Source organism: Tamandua tetradactyla, chromosome 20 (genome assembly GCF_023851605.1).
Source record: "Tamandua tetradactyla isolate mTamTet1 chromosome 20, mTamTet1.pri, whole genome shotgun sequence".
Lineage (NCBI taxonomy): Eukaryota > Metazoa > Chordata > Mammalia > Pilosa > Myrmecophagidae > Tamandua > Tamandua tetradactyla.
In genome coordinates, this window is record NC_135346.1 from 6,533,171 (window position 1) to 6,551,511 (window position 18,341).

General features: G+C 32.9%; 1 protein-coding gene across 2 annotated transcripts in view; it reads left to right on the top strand.

The window, feature by feature from the left end:
* The window catches only part of SLC12A2 (solute carrier family 12 member 2), a 117,501-nt gene that overhangs the window by 64,659 nt on the left and 34,501 nt on the right, over positions 1 to 18,341 (top strand). For both annotated transcript variants that reach the window (XM_077138317.1, XM_077138318.1), the window contains exons 6-14: positions 1,859 to 1,969; positions 3,060 to 3,168; positions 5,185 to 5,312; positions 5,414 to 5,498; positions 7,985 to 8,136; positions 14,027 to 14,134; positions 15,167 to 15,290; positions 16,493 to 16,594; positions 17,839 to 17,994. In XM_077138317.1, coding sequence (XP_076994432.1) covers positions 1,859 to 1,969; positions 3,060 to 3,168; positions 5,185 to 5,312; positions 5,414 to 5,498; positions 7,985 to 8,136; positions 14,027 to 14,134; positions 15,167 to 15,290; positions 16,493 to 16,594; positions 17,839 to 17,994 — 1,075 coding nt within the window. The remainder of the gene's footprint in view (positions 1 to 1,858; positions 1,970 to 3,059; positions 3,169 to 5,184; positions 5,313 to 5,413; positions 5,499 to 7,984; positions 8,137 to 14,026; positions 14,135 to 15,166; positions 15,291 to 16,492; positions 16,595 to 17,838; positions 17,995 to 18,341) is intronic.

Here is an 18,341-nt window from a genome sequence, read left to right on the forward strand (position 1 = left end):
TAAAGTAATAGGAGTGAAATAGGATTTCTTGTGACTGATGAGAGGAAACTTGAGTGACCACCTGTGTTTGTTGGGTGAGGCTAGGTTAGGTAGTAACACTTCCTCCACAGTAGAATGTGGTACCTTAGGAAGTATAAGATCTGAAAAGGGCTGACGCCTGCATTAGTATTTGACTTTTACTATAGGCCAAAGAAGGGTGGACAGGATAGGCTGTAAGTAAATCAGCAATATAATCCTTAGCGTTCATGTTCTTTCATTGTTTACTGTAACATGTATTTTTATTTGGGATTTGAAGTTTAAGGTTTATTTTGTGAACTCTTGGCAGAGTATTTTGAGTTTAGAAATGCTTTTGTTTCATTGAAGATTAAATTTAGAGGGATCTAACCCAATTCAAAATAAGTATTTGACACTAGATTTAGTATATAAAATATTGAGCAATAGCTATAATATCTAGCTATAATCATTATTTATGTGTCAATCAATAGCTGTATATTTGAACTACTGCAGTTTATTTGCTTTTCTGCAAGAAATTCTCTGGTATGATTATACAGATGCTATAGGGAATGACAGATTAATTCAAGGGATGTCAGATTTGATTTCAACAAAATCAGTAATTAAGAAAAATTTTTTGCAAAGGGAAAAGTAGAGTTTGCTTTATGAAATCAAGTGGAATCCTATAGGAACAGAAAACTAGAATATGGCTTTTTCTACTGTATTGGTTAAATATCAACACTGATATGCCTTATTTTAACAAGATTATTTTGGGATTTGGATTTGTTTTTTCTCTATAGTAATAAGCTCATTTATCTGGAATTTAAGCAGATTTTTCTTCCTTATAATTGACCTTTTTTTTGGCATGGACAGGCTCTGGGAATTGAACCCGGGTCTCTGGCATGGCAGGTGAGAACTCTGCCACTGAGCCACCATTGCCTGCCCTGTAATTGACTTTTATGAATGAATTTTTTAAAAGCCATCAAGATTGCTTTTTTCTTTTAAAGAAGCAATTTCATGGTGTCGTAATCTTCTGTACTTTCTTCGGTTATAATACAGGTACTGTTATAACTCAGGTGCAGTCATCCTGAGTTATCAGAAATATTAAATTGTATTATTTATTTATAGTTTGTGTTGCGCTTTTTATTACATTACTTGAAATGGTAACTTATGCATGCATAGGTATTTATCTGGCAGATTACAATCCTTAACTGTTTTGACCTAATGGGGATTTTCTTTTTTTAATGTCATTGACATTAATTTATTGCTATGAATAATGTTTCCTCATAGAATGTGAACAGTTTGTTTTGAGAACAACAGCATGCGTTCATCTCTTTTCCTTATGCAGCATAAAAGACCATGAAAAACATAAGTTCACTAATCACAATGAATATAAAATATATTTTTTCTTCTGTGTAACTTAAAAATCCTATCTGTGCAGCTTAATCAAATTTTGATTTTTCTTTTCATGTGCTTATTAATAATTCTTTTTGTTTTGTTTAGTTGAGTCTACCTTAAATATAGCAGTATTGATGTGATGGTATTTTTGATGTTGTCAGGTACTTGAATGACACCTCAATAGTAAATGGCAATTCACTCCTTTTTCTTAGATTTACCAATTCATTCATTAGATAAGCGTTTTGAGGGTGGGGGCAGGGGAGTGATTGGTCCAGGAATCAAACCCGGGTCCCCCGTGTGGAAGGCGAGCATTCTACCACTGAACCACCTGCGCACCCTACATAAGCACTTTTTTTAACTTCTACACGTTAGAGACTGTTCTACCTCGAGAGTGTTTCAAAAAGAATTGAAGAGTTGATTTACATGAACTAATATTGCACATTTTAAATGTATAATTCTCTTTTTCTAGGAGCATTCCATACTCATGATAGATGAAATCAATGATATCCGCATTATTGGCGCCATTACAGTGGTGCTCCTTTTGGGCATCTCGGTCGCTGGGATGGAGTGGGAAGCAAAAGTGAGTGCCGACAGGGACACGTAAACACCTAATATGTGAGCTCAAAGAGTTAAGCATGGTAATGCTGTGAAGTGTAATATTTTCCAGTTTTGGTTGTTTCTAAGTGGTCATTTTCACAGTTGTCTATGCATAAGGTTATTTTCTATTTGACAGGGTAGAGAATATTTGAAGATATATCACTCTAGGATCCAGTTAAACACAGTACTGTTTTGAATGTCCCACCTCCCCTCTTGTTCTCCAACCTTGATTTGCGTATCCAGAAATTCTCTGGTTGATACTTAAGGTATCCAAAATTAAACTGCTGGTTTTGTCATTTATTTAAAATGTTAGTGCAAAAATAAATACTGGAACAGTAAACTGGAGGTTAATGCCTGTATAAGGTTAGAGAACCTAATCTTATTCTTTGCTATTGAAATCTCAGAAGTCATGATGCCCAAACCGAAATATCACAGTTTCTGGGAATAATTGCTGAAGTGTTACACTATATCACTATAGGCAAAGCCCCCAAATTGTTTCTGTATTCTTGAGAGTTAAAGTATACCACAGCACAGCTCTAGTTTCCTGAGTAACCGATTCCCACAAAGATGCTGGTGAGAACTTCCAAGTCCTTCCCAAGTGTCTTCATGTTTACTTTTAGAGTAAACATAAAAGTCACAGGTCTGTGCTCTATGTAAGCTATAATGTTTACCAAAACAAAAATTAGGATTATCTGAAAGAATACTTTTTCTAGTTTGCTGTTTATTTTCATCTTAGTTATATAAAATTAAATCATTTATTTATAGTGTTTTGTAATTTACATTGCTGTTTGGTTTGGGGAGGGCATACACTTGTTTAAATCATTTCAAAAATATGTGGTATGATCCTGCTTTGATTATCCATTTTTTTCCAGTGTATTGAACACTTTAGGGTAGTTTCATTTAACAAAAATGTGTTGAACACTTACTTTGTGTTTGGTGTTATTGGAGGCACTGGGGAAGAAGGGGAGATCAGACAGAAATACTATCTCTCGAGGAAATCCTGTTCTGTGGGAACTGAATCCATGTATGGACACAAGATACTTGGTTTTGAGTTTTAATGTTTAACATTCCAGGCTCAGATTGTTCTTTTGGTGATTCTGCTACTCGCTATTGCTGATTTCGTCATAGGAACATTTATCCCATTGGAGAGCAAGAAGCCCAAAGGTTTCTTTGGTTACAAATGTAAGTAAAAAAGAATATTTTGTATATATTTTAGAATTTTGAAAATATAATTGCGTTTGATCTGGTGACTTGTACTCATACAAAATTCTATTTAGTTTTGTACCCTTTAGGTATGTTGTAGAATTAGATTAAAAAATCACTTTTACTTAAAAGTGTTTTTTTTTATTTTTTGTTCTTAGCAGCAAAAGGTGTTAGAATGTAGAAAAAAATCATTGCTACTGAGGAATAGACACATTTTTCATATTCCTTTTTTCAGTTCTAGCAGTTCACTGAAGGTGATATATAGTATATTAATAATTTATATTTTATTCAAATAACACATCAGGGTTTATTTTAAAAATGAGGTAAATAAATCTAAATATACTTTGTAATGTGATTTCTCTTTTTTGGTGTTTAATACTTCTTGGCTCTACTATAATTCATTATACTTGAAATGTGTTACCAGTAAACAAGTAATATGGATGAACTTAGTTCAGGTAACTACCTGGTATTTGTATACATTTTCTCCTCTTTCCTTTCTGATATGATGAAGGATCTCTTTGTCAAAGACAGTTTCATCTGCTATGTTCTGGTTCCCATTTCTTTCCCCTTCTCAAATATCTCTTTGCTTTGATAATCTAATCGTTCCCCTTCATGAAAACTCTTTACTGGATAATTTCCATTAACTTACATACTTGCCCTACTAATCCCCATCCTTGATAAAGTTTCCTTTTGTGTTTTATTCCCTCTCTGGTTCCTATTTCACTTTCCAGTTCCCTTTTATAGACACATTTTTCAAACATTTACCTCCTGTTCACTCCTTGTTATTCTGAAAAAATTTCAAACTTAACAGAAAATTTGCAAAAAATAGTATAATAAACTCCTTACACCCTTTCCTTAGATTCATCAATGATTAACATTTTTATATTCTATTTTTTGCCCAATTTTGTTTTATTATTCCGTACATATATGTATATAAATTATATCGTCATTATGTTATGTGGTTATTTTCATGTTTTTACATGTCTCTTTATACATATTGTTTCTCAGTCCCGGTTGATTAACCAGAATTAATCAGTCTTTCTCTCTGAACATCACATGGCTAATTCTTGCTCAGTGAAATCTCAGCTTAAGCATTATCTCCTTAGTTACATCTCTTAAATCTTTGCTAACCATATTAAATTAGATTACCCCTTGCTTATTATTTTATCACTACAGTCTGTTTCGATCAGGACCATACTATTCTTTGTGATTGCCTATTTATTTATTTTGTGGCGCCCCAGTGGGACACTTTTAAGTTCCATGAAGGCAAGAGCCATGTCCGTCTTGTTCATATTGTCTCTAAGCACCCTGAGATATGAGATGCCTCTGGTACTGGACCTGACTCTCAAATATTGAATGAATGGGTGGAAAGTGACTGTCAGCTGGCTGATTCAGTGTCAGGGCCTATCTTTCAGAATAGATTAAAACAGTAGGACTAGTTGCAGCTGTGATTATTATTCAGATGGAAATGACATTTACCCAGGGTGCATTAGTAAAATAATCTGGCAGCTGATGAATAGCCTCAGAAATAAAATAGGTCATCACTAGGAAGTAGAGAAAGCTGTGGACAGAAATCTATATGGAGTGTAATGAAAGCTGGACGTTTTGCGAAAAAAAAATGTATGGTGTACCTTTTCTCTACCTCCTTTCTGGTTCTTTGATCTCTGAGACTAAGGGGATTTATCCTTGCTTTGACTTACATTTAGATGGGTGATAACAATCAAGCTGGAGGTGCTGGAAATATAATTAGTAAGATATTTAAAAAAAAAATTGAGGCAGAACCTAGATCAAATAATCATTTTGGTCCTAAACCAAATCGGCCTATAAGATCAACACTATAGTATTTGGCCGAGAAATCTACTGTTCACAAATTATGAAATATACATTTACTGAACTGAAGAGGAGTTAGGAGTCATATACCAATTTTCTTAACCTAAAGCATTATGATTTCAAGACACTATGTTTTAATTGCCCCAAATATTTTGTTCTCTCCAGCTGAAATATTTAGCGAGAACTTTGGACCAGACTTCCGAGAGGAAGAGACTTTCTTTTCTGTATTTGCCATCTTTTTTCCTGCTGCAACTGGTATTCTGGCTGGAGCAAATATCTCAGGTGATCTTGCAGTAAGTATTATAAAATAAGTATTGCTTATATATTTTGAAGCAAAATATATATGTATATTTATTTCTAAAGATAGACTTTGAAAGATCTTCTTGTTTTCTAGGATCCTCAGTCAGCCATACCCAAAGGAACGCTCTTGGCCATTTTAATTACTACATTGGTTTACATAGGAATTGCAGTATCTGTAGGTAAATAGCCTTAAATTTCTTTACCAGTTTTAGAAATTTCATTATATACATTACAGTAAGTATTTCTTTTCATGGCTTTAATTCCTAACTTTTGAAATTGGAAATATTTTATTTTAAAAAAGTGGTATTGCGTACTATAATCCCAAAACAGTTTTAAGAAAACAACTGGTACTAAACCACCAAAACTTCCTTGTTTCTCTGCCAGAATTTTTATTCATTATAGTAAACTAGAGGATCAAGTAATATCATACTTGAAAAATCTTAAGTTTCGCTGAGCTGCTATTAAGAAAGCATAATTAGTTTATAGAAACAAATGCATTTTATACTCTTTGATCTTTAGAAATTTCTGAATTTTTTGTTTATGGTGGTTATTCAAAAGCAATGTCTGGAATTTTTTTTTATCATAAAAACACTGGTTTGTACTAACAGGACATTCTAAATTGTAAATTGACATAAAATGTTGTTCGAGTCTAACTAAATTGAATGAAAATGGTTTTAAAACTATTTTGTTACATTCATGAAATCAAAGCATTTTAGAATTTGAAAGAAATTAAATGGTCAGCCAACCTCTAAATCCATTTATAGATGAGAAAATCAAAGTTGAGATGTTGTCACTAAGGGTAATTGTCACTTGATTTAAAGACTTGTTTTGATGATAGAGAGAATACATCTTTAAAGGCTTTTTACAACAAGACATTCTTTAAATTAATTGAAACATTCTAATCCGGAGAGCTCTGTTGTGCAAATTAATAGTTATGAATTTTACATCTAGTTTGCATGCAGTGACTGTAGATAAATTATCTCACGTTTATAAGGCTATACCTAGAAATACCTAGAAAACATATATTCTTGAAATGGAAGCATTGTTTTTAATATCTAGCATGTGAAGCCAAGCTTTTTACAGTTAAATTTCTCAGGCATACTACAAAAGTTAACCTTAGTGTAATACTAATCTAAAGAATATAAACTACAAATTCATAGACTACCTAGTAAGAGGTTCCCTTTGATTTTCAGTGAGGAATCTCACTTTTGCCATATAGTCAGTGATATGTTGGGAAGTAATATCAGAACTCTTTTTACCATCTCTGTTGCTATTTGATTAAATGTAGTTGTGAAATATGACTAAACAAGAATTAGAAGTGCCAAGGAAATGTATAATGATTGTTTCAATTTAGAAAATAATTTGTTACAGCAGGTAAATGTTTTCTGTTTTTATCTAGCTCTCTAAAACTGCTTGCCTTCATAATTCGTTTCATTCTGCACCAACAGATGTTCAGTAGCTGGGCCAGTTAAGACAGACTCTGTCTATCCCAGTGGTTGTGTAACCAGTTCAAAGCAGTAGAACCCTCTTCCCCCCTTATAGATACAGAAAACTGAAATACGAAAGACATGCAAGTGGAACTGCTTTAGGGCTGGTGGAAGTCACAGGGCCCTCATCTTCCCCTAACCCCCTCCCAGTAGTTTTATAGGGATCTTTAGTGGAAATGTGGTTTTGCAAACACTGCTACAAAAGTTAGGTGAAGAAATGTAAAGAGCAGAGAACTGTATGTAGGCTGTCTAGTCATTAAAATATTCTCCCCATCAAGCTTAGTTTTCTGTTTATTGTTCCAGTTTTGCTGTAGTGCCTATACAAATTCCCATTACATGTGATGGGACAAATATTGTTAAAGAAGCTTCAGAAAATACATATATATCTAAAGATATATATCTAAAGAAATCTAAAGAATGTTGATTCCTATTAGTTGCTCCTATATGTTATTCCCAATAATGAAGTATTTGTTTAAGTAACTTTTTAAATGTTTTATTATGGAAGATTTCAATTTTAAACAAAAGTAGAAAATATAGTCTAATGAGTCAAATATAATCATTAGCTGACTTTATAAATATTATCAAAAATTATCAGTACATGATTAACCTTGTTTCATCTACACCCGTTCACTCTGCCCATGGGTTATATATTGAGCAAATCTCACATACCATTTATTTTCTTCCTGTCAGGTAGACCTATTTGAAGCATAGGTTTCAACAGAGTTATAATTAATTAATGTTCAGGTTGTTTTCCCTCACAGCAGATCAGTATTACCTGAAGTCTGATCTTTGGCTGAACTTCAAGTATCAACCATTTGGAGTATAGGAAACCGTTTCTGTTGTTTGAACCGCTTTCAACAGTGTTTTTGTATTTGCTTAAGGAAATCTTGACCAATAGTTTAAGAAAAAGTTTTGCTTATATACCATTCTCCACAACTACATTTACAAGGTTTTTAAGTTTATATGTATATATATACTATTCTTTATAAATAAAAGGTTCCATTTCACTTATTTAAACGTTGGGGACAAATTCTGTTAGAGATAAAGCTATCTTAACTATAAATGCAGTTTATGCTGTTATATAGGCAACTATATCTACACAGTGTGGGTATATGTGATTCTGAAATGAATATAAATGTTAGCCATGTCGTTTGTTCTCCTTGTCGCTTGTGCTTCAGGTTCTTGTGTTGTTCGAGATGCCACTGGGAGCATTAATGACACTATTGTAACAGAGCTAACAAATTGTACTTCTGCAGCCTGCAAATTAAACTTTGACTTTTCATCTTGTGAAAGCAATCCTTGTTCCTATGGTCTAATGAACAACTTCCAGGTGAGCATGGAGTTTATATTATATGGGAATTCTGTATTTTCCAGTGGCGCAGACTGCTATCAAGTATGACCTTTCAGAATACAGCAGCGGCTTAGAAAAGAGGGCCATTCTCACCTTACACCCAGATACATTAAGAAGACTATGGAAAACCAATTGGGCAAACAGAAAAATATGAAAGGGTAAAATCTGGGGCCATTCCAGAGCAATGAGGGTAACACTTTAATAATATAGCTTGATAGTGTAATATTTATGCCCTCAGTCATCAGGACTGCAAATACTGTTTCAGAAAGCAGAGAGGCATTGAATCGTCTTGCACACTTTAAACATATTTCCATCAAATGTTTGAAAAAATTGTTCAGAAGCTCATGTTGCTGATCTTTAGATGCGCTGCCCTTGAACTCGATGTCTATTCCTGCTCAGTCATCTGAACATATCACAGTATTATGTTTGGAGATTATTTGCTTAGTAGGGGCTGTTTACATCATCTGTTATATCTTTCATTAGTATTTCTAATTCTTGTTTAGTCATATTTCAGATTTACATTTAAGCAAATAGCAACAGAGACATTTCCAAACACAAGGAATACAAAAATCGAAGGGAATAAAATTATTAATACCTAGCTTATAAGATTTTGAGATTTAAAAAGATGTGAAATATTTAACAAGATAATGGCACATAGCAAGCATTTAAGTGTTAGTTATTGCTATTGTTATAGTATCACCTGGAAAATTAACTTAAGAACAGATTTATTATCTGTAGCATTGACTAAATGCAACATTATATTCTTTGATGAATTTTAGTTGCAAACTTCAAAATTAGGCTCCAAGTGTTTTGTGGATTTTGTAAATTAAACTTTTTATTTTGAAATACTTGTAGATTCACTTGCAGTTGTAAGAATAATACGCAGGGGTCCCATGTACCTTTTTATATAGTTTCCTCCAAGGGTAACATCTTGTAAAACTAACAGAATATCACAACCAGGATATTGACATAAATACAATCACACATTTTCATCAGCATAAGGATCCACTGTGTTGCCATTTTATTCCCATACCCACTTCCCTAACCCCCATCCCTCCTTAGTGCCTGGCAACCACTAGTCTGTTCCCATATTTATAATTTTTGTCATTTCAAAAGTATAATGTGAGTTGAATTGTGTAGTTGGCTTTTTTTGTGTGAGCATAATTTTCTGAAAATTCATCTAGGTTGTTACTTTTTTTTCTTTTGCTGATGATGGATAATAGCTTGTTTAACCATTTACCTGAGTTGTTTCCAGTTTGGGGCTGTTAAGAATAAAGCTGTTATTAAATAATTGTATATAGGTTTTTGTGTGACCATCGGTCTTTATCTCTCTGGTATAAATGCCCAGGAGTACAATTGCTAGGTCAGATGTATTTATATGTTTAGTGTTTTCAGAAACTGCCCATCTATTTTCCTGAGTAGTTATGGAATTTTACATTCCCATCCGCAGTGTATGAGCGATCCACTTTCTCTGCCATATGCTCATCAGCATTTGATTTTGTCACTGTTTTTTATTTTGGTCATTCTGATATGTTTGCAATCTTGTATCACTGGGTTTTAATTTGTATTTCCCTAATGGCTAATGATGTTGAACAACTCTTTAGGTACTTATTTGCCTCTACATCCTCTTCTGTGCTGTGTTTCTTCGTGTATTTTGCCCATTTTCTAATTGGATTTTTGTCTTCTTTTGTTTTTTTACTGTTGAGCTTTAGGGTTGTTTATATATTCTATATACTAGTCCTTTCTTGGAAATATAGTTTGCAAATATATTGCAAATATGTTCTCCCACTCTGTCTTTTCATCTTCTTAGTAGTCTTTCACAGAGCAAAAGTTTTTGATTTTGACAAAGTCAGATTCTGAAGGGAGAATCGGATTTTAAACTATCAGATTTATGTTTTTTTTAGAAACAAAAAATTAAGGAGGCGAAGAATTAATTACTAACACAAGTTTGAAAGATGATCTTGAGAGTTGCTCAGTACTAGGACGCGCAATTGAGGAGAACACAAAAGGTGTAGATTCAGGAGTATCAGGAAAAGAGTTTATGTCTAAACTAAATTTTTAGTGCAATTGCTTTTGTTTTCTATTATATAATTAAAAGCAATTGACTGCACTTTCAGTGGTGGGTGAGAAATATTGAACCCAATTTTGTAATAGAAGTTTGTTTTTTCTCATCACAAGACTAGGCATAAATGTAGGAATGAAAGAAAGTATTCATGCCCAGCTAATGATTCAGGCCAATCCTGTCATTGATACTGTGTATGAAAGACACAAACATTGGGCTGTGTCCAGTAACTACAAATGCCAATCAGATTTCTGTGTTGTTGTCTTAAAATACAAAAAGTGTGTTGTCTTTATCAAGTCTAGTAGGGGCTCATTCAAGCAAAGAAAAGTTTGGTGTAAGCAAAGCTGCTTCTCTAAATTAAGTAAGTAAATGTTAAAAAATGTTTTGTAAAGTGATGCGTAATGGGAAAAAATCTTAAAAAATATAATCACTTGTTATTTTTTTAATAAAGAATAGATTGAACATAACTGAAAACGTGGAAATTAGTGTCTGTCATGAAATCTAAACTGATCCACATTTATAATTTATAGTTGGCTTTTCCTACTTCAGGGAGAAAAATGTTTTGGGTTATCTTTTTGTCTTAAATTTTTAATTTTATAAGTAGTTTTATATTTTTACCATATGTCTACATTTAATGCCCTCCAAAACCCTTGAGTCATTGTTGCCTAACAGAATGTGAACTTTCTTGGCTTGTCAGCTGGAGCTCTTCATGTTCAGTTGTTGTCCCGCTGCTTTCTGTTCTTACTGGACTCCAGTCTGTGTGTGTGCACACGCGCACATGCCTGCTCTACTCTGTTCCCTTATTGAGTGCTTCACTCTGTTTGAAATGCACCTGCTTTTTATTTTTATTTGTCTAATCTGCCTGCCTGCTTGGAGATACAGTTCCATGAAGATTTTCTTGAACCTCAACTATCAGCACAAACATACCCTCTGCCTGAAGACTTGCAGATCATTTCATTTACTTTCCACTTTCATTAGGCCTGTATTTCTGTCCACCCTCCCGCTGTTAGAGACAGGACTTTTTTTCCTCAGCTTTATTTCAGCTATATATATTGTGGACAGTGCTGATATTACGGTTATTTACATCATTGTTATCCTTACTGCTCGTATTTTTACCATTAAGTAGTGGAAAATGCAGAGTTTGTTAGGTAAATATTTAACTAAAATACAGGATGCCTGGCAGGCCCTGCAAGCCTACTGTTTCCAGATACTAAACAATGAGCATTATCTACCTTAATTCAGAACTGCTGTGAACAAAGGAGTATTTAATTTCTTCTTTAAAATGTATAAAGTGAAAAATTAAGTGTAAGGATAGGGTCTGTTTTACTTTACTTAAAACTTTATAATGAGCACCATATTCTCTTTCCCACTTACTCATTTATCTTTGTCTTGGCACTTCATTTAACTTATATAGATCCCTATACACAGGCATGGGATTTTCTGTGGTCTGATAAATATGTTACAAACTTTTGTGCCTTCGAGGCCTGTTCATTTTTGTCTTAGACCCTATCTGTCCTTTACAACCTCCTTCCCTAAAGGTAGGGTTGGCAGTGCTACGTAATCTAAGATTAGCAACTGAAGAGTAATGATTATGAAAATGAACGGCATATATGTAGTTACTAAATTATCAAAGAGTTGAACAGAAAATCATCTTTCGAATTTTTTTCCTCTCAGGATTCTCAGATTTCATTGCTAATGTTTCTTAAAACACTTAAGAAATTTAATCTTCATTTTTAACTCTTGGTCTTCTGGAACGTACCTGTGTCGGTCAAGAGAAGACATTTAAGTAAAAACAAGGCAGTTCGTGCACACATGGAATCAGGCTATTCCATATGGCCAGGGTTATGTCATGGCTAACTTTACATCTGGTTTAAAGTACTACATGACAGTCAGGTGTAAAATAGATACAAACAGCTTAAAACTTTGTTTCTTTTTCTGCAGGATCTCACTGGCTTATTTTTATTCAATATAAATGAAAGGTAAATCTCCTCTAAATGAAATAATAAGTTAGATAGTGATTATCACTTGCTGCTGCTGAAGTTTATAATGGATGGATCAAGCAGACAGTACCTGAACCCACCCAAAAATTCCTCCACATAAATTTTGTATTTTGACAGATTTTAAACAGATAGAAAGAACAGTGCAATAAGCACCTGAGTACCCACCTTTCACTTATATTTCCTAATTGTTTACATTTTGCCATTTGATTTATCTTTATGTATATATATATGTGTATTCTTTTTCTCAATCATAGTTGTATACATCGTGGCATGACAGTTTGAAGTTTAAAACGTTCTTCATAACCAGTTATCACCGTGAAGATTTAGTGCTGATAAGATATTATTTAAATTTATAGTCTTTATTCGTATCTTCCCACTTGACACAGTAATGTCTTTTATGGCTATTTTCTACAGACCCAGGATTCGATCAAGGATCCCACACGGCATTTAGTTGTCATGTCATTTTAAAATCCTTTAATCGAGAGCAGTACCTGGACCTGTTCTCATCTTTTATGATAGTGACACTTTTGAAGAATCCAGGGAAATTATTTTGCATAATGCAGCCTCTGGATGAATTTATCTGATTGTCTTTTCATGTCAAAGTGATCAATCCTTTTGAAAAAAAAAAAAGAAAAAATCTTCTTAAGGAAGTATTCGAACATATACTGAAATAGAGACAGTAATGAAATGAACTTAATGTATTACATGGCCCAACTTAATCTGTTAGCAATACATGGCCAATTTTGTTTCCCCACATCCCAGATTAAAGTGAAATCTTAGCCTTTATATCATATTCTTTCAGCTTTAAATATTTCCATGTGTTGATCTAACGAATAAAGGCTATTTAAAAAAAAAAATAACATAATCACAATACCATTCTACTAAATTAACATTCCATAAACAGCCAGACATTAGGAGTTTCGTGATGGAAGTACATCACAGCACCTATGACATTTTCTTACGAGTAACTTGCCATTAACTTGATGACTGTCTAGCTCTACCTACCTGTTGATCTAGAGTACAGGGTTTAACACCACAGTTAGATGTGATGTAGTCAGCAAAATCCAGAGAGAGAGAGAGCGCGCGAGCGAGAATACGCGCGTGTGTGTGTGCATGTGTGCGTGGACAGGGGGAGTCTACAGGAAAATGACCTGTTTTCTTCAACATAAAAATTATAAATAAAATGAAAAGAAAGGATGAAACTGTAAATCAAAAAGACTAAAAAACATATCAACCAAATATAATGTGTACTTTTTGGATACAGACTTGATCAGACTGTTGAAGAGCTAGAAAAGAGGGACAAGTATTTGGGTGCTGACTTGCTGACTAGATAAGAGGCCATTAAAGAATTATTATGTTTTTAAGATGTAACAATGGCATTTTAATTGTGTTTTTTAAAAAGTCCTTACCTTTAGAGATGCATATTGAAACATTTATATATAAAATAATATCTGGATTTGGTAAAAATTCAAGGGAATTTTTAATAATAATCCAGGAATTGGCCATGAAGTTATCATTGTTGAAGCTGGTTGAGGGATACATGATGGTTCATTATACTATTCTCTCTGCCATTGGGTGTGTTTGAAATTTTACAAAATAAAAAGTTTTTTTTTAAGATGAGAACTAGATAATATGCCTGATACACATACCATCATTATCATTGTTTATTACTGTCATTATCAGCTTATCCCCAATATTAGTCTCCTTCATTAGAATAATTATGATGTGACCACATAGTGTTATGTTCTTTTTTTAATTGTTTGTAAAACTTATTTTTCCATTTTTTTGTCATTTTTTATTTTTTAAGGTAATGAGCATGGTGTCAGGATTTGCACCATTAATTTCTGCAGGTATCTTTTCAGCCACTCTTTCTTCTGCATTAGCATCCCTTGTGAGTGCTCCCAAAATATTTCAGGTAAGTTATTTTAACATTATAAGATTTTAATGAGGGAAATCAAGATAGTTTTTTTTAAATTTGGGATTGTTATTATCTTCAAATTATGGGTTGTATTGCTTCTATCAACCCCATATTTGTGTATACTATATGCACATGAGACTGGCATACTTAATTATATGCAAAAGAATGTGAGTATATATATTTACATAAACAGTTGTGCACTGACCCCATCAGGGTGTGTTTTTTGAGTTGCCTTTGAAGGACTTCTGATGGATTTTTTGCTTTTTTGACATAGTCTGTTACCATAGATTTACAACATGTCTTACCACGATTTAGGAGTACATTTCAAGACCTAAACTCAGAAGAAGTAAGGTATCTTGTCCCAATTAGTTAGCTTCACTCCATCTTAAATGTTGTTTCGCGAATATTTGAATGCTTAATATGTGCCCACATCGTGTTAACTACAAAGAGTACAATGATGAATAAGATAGATATTGCTTCCTGTTAATGAACATGAAACAAACAGTTGATACTGAGCAGGGAATACTGTTAATATCTAAATCAAACGAAATGTTGATTCTGCATCCTTATTCTTAATGTTGTAGTTGTAGCTAATGAGTGTAGTAAAGGTGTAGAATTTATTTTTTTTTTAAACAGTGGTGACTGATGCTTTGTAATTAGAATTTTTATCTGCTCTAAGTCTAGAATTTATACTGGGTTTTTTCTTAAAGCGCGCTATACTGTCATACTTTACAAGCTTCCAAATTTCTCTTGTTTATGAGCCTGCTTTTCTAATTGCTTCTTCATATATTAAAGTATTTCAGCATTGAGGGAGAGGAGGATAAAAAACTAGCAATATTCTAGATCTGTCACCCTTCTGATGCTTGAGTGTTTAAATCTCCTTTACAATATGTAGGTAAAGCAGCGTGAGATGGATGAAAAATAGAAGAGAACAGGAATTAGAACCTTGAATTTCTGATTGACCTCTTATAACTGAAAATTTGTCTGATTCTGATATATTTCATTTTAATGTGTACATTTCTTCATTAGGCTCTGTGTAAGGACAACATCTACCCAGCTTTCCAGATGTTTGCTAAAGGTTATGGAAAGAATAATGAACCTCTTCGTGGATACATCTTAACATTCTTAATTGCACTTGGATTCATCTTAATTGGTTAGTTACATAAACAGTGTGCTAATATAGATTTTAATACATTTACAGTATTAGTTATAAACAATGAATTATTAAATTATAAGCAAAGCGTTGCTTTGCCTAACATACTAAGTTTCTTTCTGTTCACATGGAAGACTATTGATATAAAACTGCAAATAGCGCTCAGTACCTATTTGTCAATATTATTATCATCTCCAAGTCCCATTTAGGGCTGAAGGAAACTCCTAGGTTCTTGTCCCTAAAACAGATAGGGTAATAGGATAAGTAAAATGATTCCAGTGTTCCCCATGAATGTAGAGCCTCTCCTGATCTACTTCTTAGCATTGATGTCTCTGATTGTAAGAGAGCTGAAGGACTTTCTGCTGCTAGAGAAGACTTTGGACTTTTAGGTTTTAAAACTGCTGACCAGCCCCTCAAATTAGTACATCTGGTAAAGCAAAGTATCGTGTGTAGTGTGGGAACAAACTCTCGTAATGCTGATAGATAATGTATTTGGTGTAGTTTCTCTTGGAGAAAAATTTGGCAACAGCTAGTTTCCCTTGATTCAGCAGTTCTGTTTCTAGGTATTTACCTTACGGAAACACTGACGTAGATGTCCAAAGAGTCATATACAAATAATGTCTCTAGTATCATTAATTATAATAGAGATGGAGCCTGTTTCTTGATAGAAGAGTGAAATGGTTGGATAATATTCAGCAGTAAAAAATTAAATGAATGTGGTCTTATTCAATATGGAAGAATTGTAAATGTAAAAAGTGCAAAAAATCTAAGTGCAAAATGATACATATAGTGTGATATTTATGTAACTTTTTAAATACCAAAAATAATACCACATAATGCTTATGAATTATAGATACATGTGTAGTAAAACTATGTGGTGTGAAATCAATTCTACAACTAATTGTTGCAGTGTGCTTTGAAATTTATTGCTTTTTTGTATATATGTTATTTTTCACAAAAAAAGAAAAAATATTTTTCATTAAAAAAACTAGATGGTATGACTAAAAAGAATACATCAGCTTCAAAATAGGTATAAAGGGAGTTTCAGCTGTATATGTAAGGTTTGATTTCTGAAAAATCGAGTATATGAAACATAGATGGCAAAACCTGAAAGGTGAATATGAGGGTGTTCATTATGCTATTTCTGAAAAGTTAAAAAATGCCTAATACATCACTAAATTGACCTGATGTTTCTTTTGCAGCGGAACTCAATGTTATCGCTCCAATTATCTCTAACTTCTTCCTTGCATCATATGCGTTGATCAATTTTTCAGTATTCCATGCATCGCTTGCAAAATCTCCAGGTGATTTTATGTTTTTAAAAAGTTAAAAAATGTGTTAATGTCTCTGAATTCAGAGAAAGAAGAACTTTGAATGAGTTTTAAAAGATGGTATATATACATTTGGCTCATTAATGCTTTAAGTCTTTGCTGTTCAATCAAATTTTGAACATTTTAAAGGTCTCTTTATTGTGAAGTTTGCTGGTCATGTTCTGTGTCTTGTCTTCAAAGCATTTAAGATAGCATTAATCTCTAATTCTCACTGATACTGAAAGAATGCTTTTCTTTTTTTTTCTTTTTACTGTTTATTTAGCTGATTTTTTTCAGTTGAGTAGTAAGAATGTTATTACAATGTAGTTAACCTTTCCAAAAATGTTTGTACAAAATGAGTTCTGTGGAGTTCTAATACAAGGTTTCACTGTCAACTGAAAAATTACGTTAGCCATTTGTTATGAACAATGACAGCATTTGGAAATCAGGGAAGGAAATGAAGGAACGAAAGCACTATTCCTTCTAAGGATCTAAAGTCTCACAGAATGGGAAAGATGAAAGTATGGAAACTTTGGTCACAAAACCATTTTACTTTAAAAAAGGAGTTTTATTGAAGTGATAATTTAAAAATAGTTTTGACTATGAAACTACATATGATGAGTTTTTTGGTAAAACTTAAAAGTATTGTAGAAAGCATATGAATACTTATTTCCTCTTAGGAAAATTTTAAAACGTAGTCTTTAACAATTTTTTAGAGTAGACATACTTTAAAAATACCTGACCAAATGTATGTTCCTGTAGTCAACTCTTAGTTTGTCTAGCAAGTAGATGAATTTTTAACTACTTTCATTAATATTTTGTGTGAACTGTTGTATATTCATTGGAATATGGATGTGTCTTATGCTAAAACCAAAAAAATAAAGCCACTCTAAGAACTTAATTTGAAATGGCTTTTCTTTTTTAAACCTTTGCTAGTGTTTAGTATTCACTATTTGGCTGATTTATACTTTTTTTTGTAGAGCTTATTGGATTCAGAGATAGTAAGATAGAGTAATGGGGAAATAAATAGATGCTCCCTATTCAAAAATCTTAAAATTTAATTGTGATCAGGAATGGTCGTTGGCATTACCGTTATCTAATAACTTAAGCTTAATGCCCAGAGCCCTCTCAGTGTGGCAGCAACAGGACAGTTATTCTTTGTTTGCATTTGTACCACTGTATGATGCAGATGAGGTATCTAATGAGCTTTTATGTATGTTTTTTGTTGTTATTGATAGGATGGCGTCCTGCATTCAAATACTACAACATGTGGATCTCACTCATAGGAGCAGTTCTTTGTTGTATAGTGATGTTCGTCATTAACTGGTGGGCAGCATTGCTAACATATGTAATAGTCCTTGGGCTGTATATTTATGTTACCTACAAAAAACCAGGTCAGTAGTAGTTTTGTTTTTCCTATTTAGTATATCTGGCTAGAAAACTTTTAGAACTTGTTACTTTCAATATTTAAGCATTACCTTTTGTATAATTGAAAGGTATATTTATTCATCATATAAAACCTAAAATACTTTACTTCCAAATGCATGTTGTTTTAATGAAACAATTACTTTGTAACTTTTTATTCCTATGGAATTAACATTTTTATCCATAAATTAAATTCATCTAATCCAATTTGTAGAAAAATTAGTTTGTGTAATTAACGTTCTGTTGCATTTAAAATATTTTTAAATTACTCTTTGAAGGATTCAGATCTGTACTTCTGTAGTTGCTGTTAGCCTAA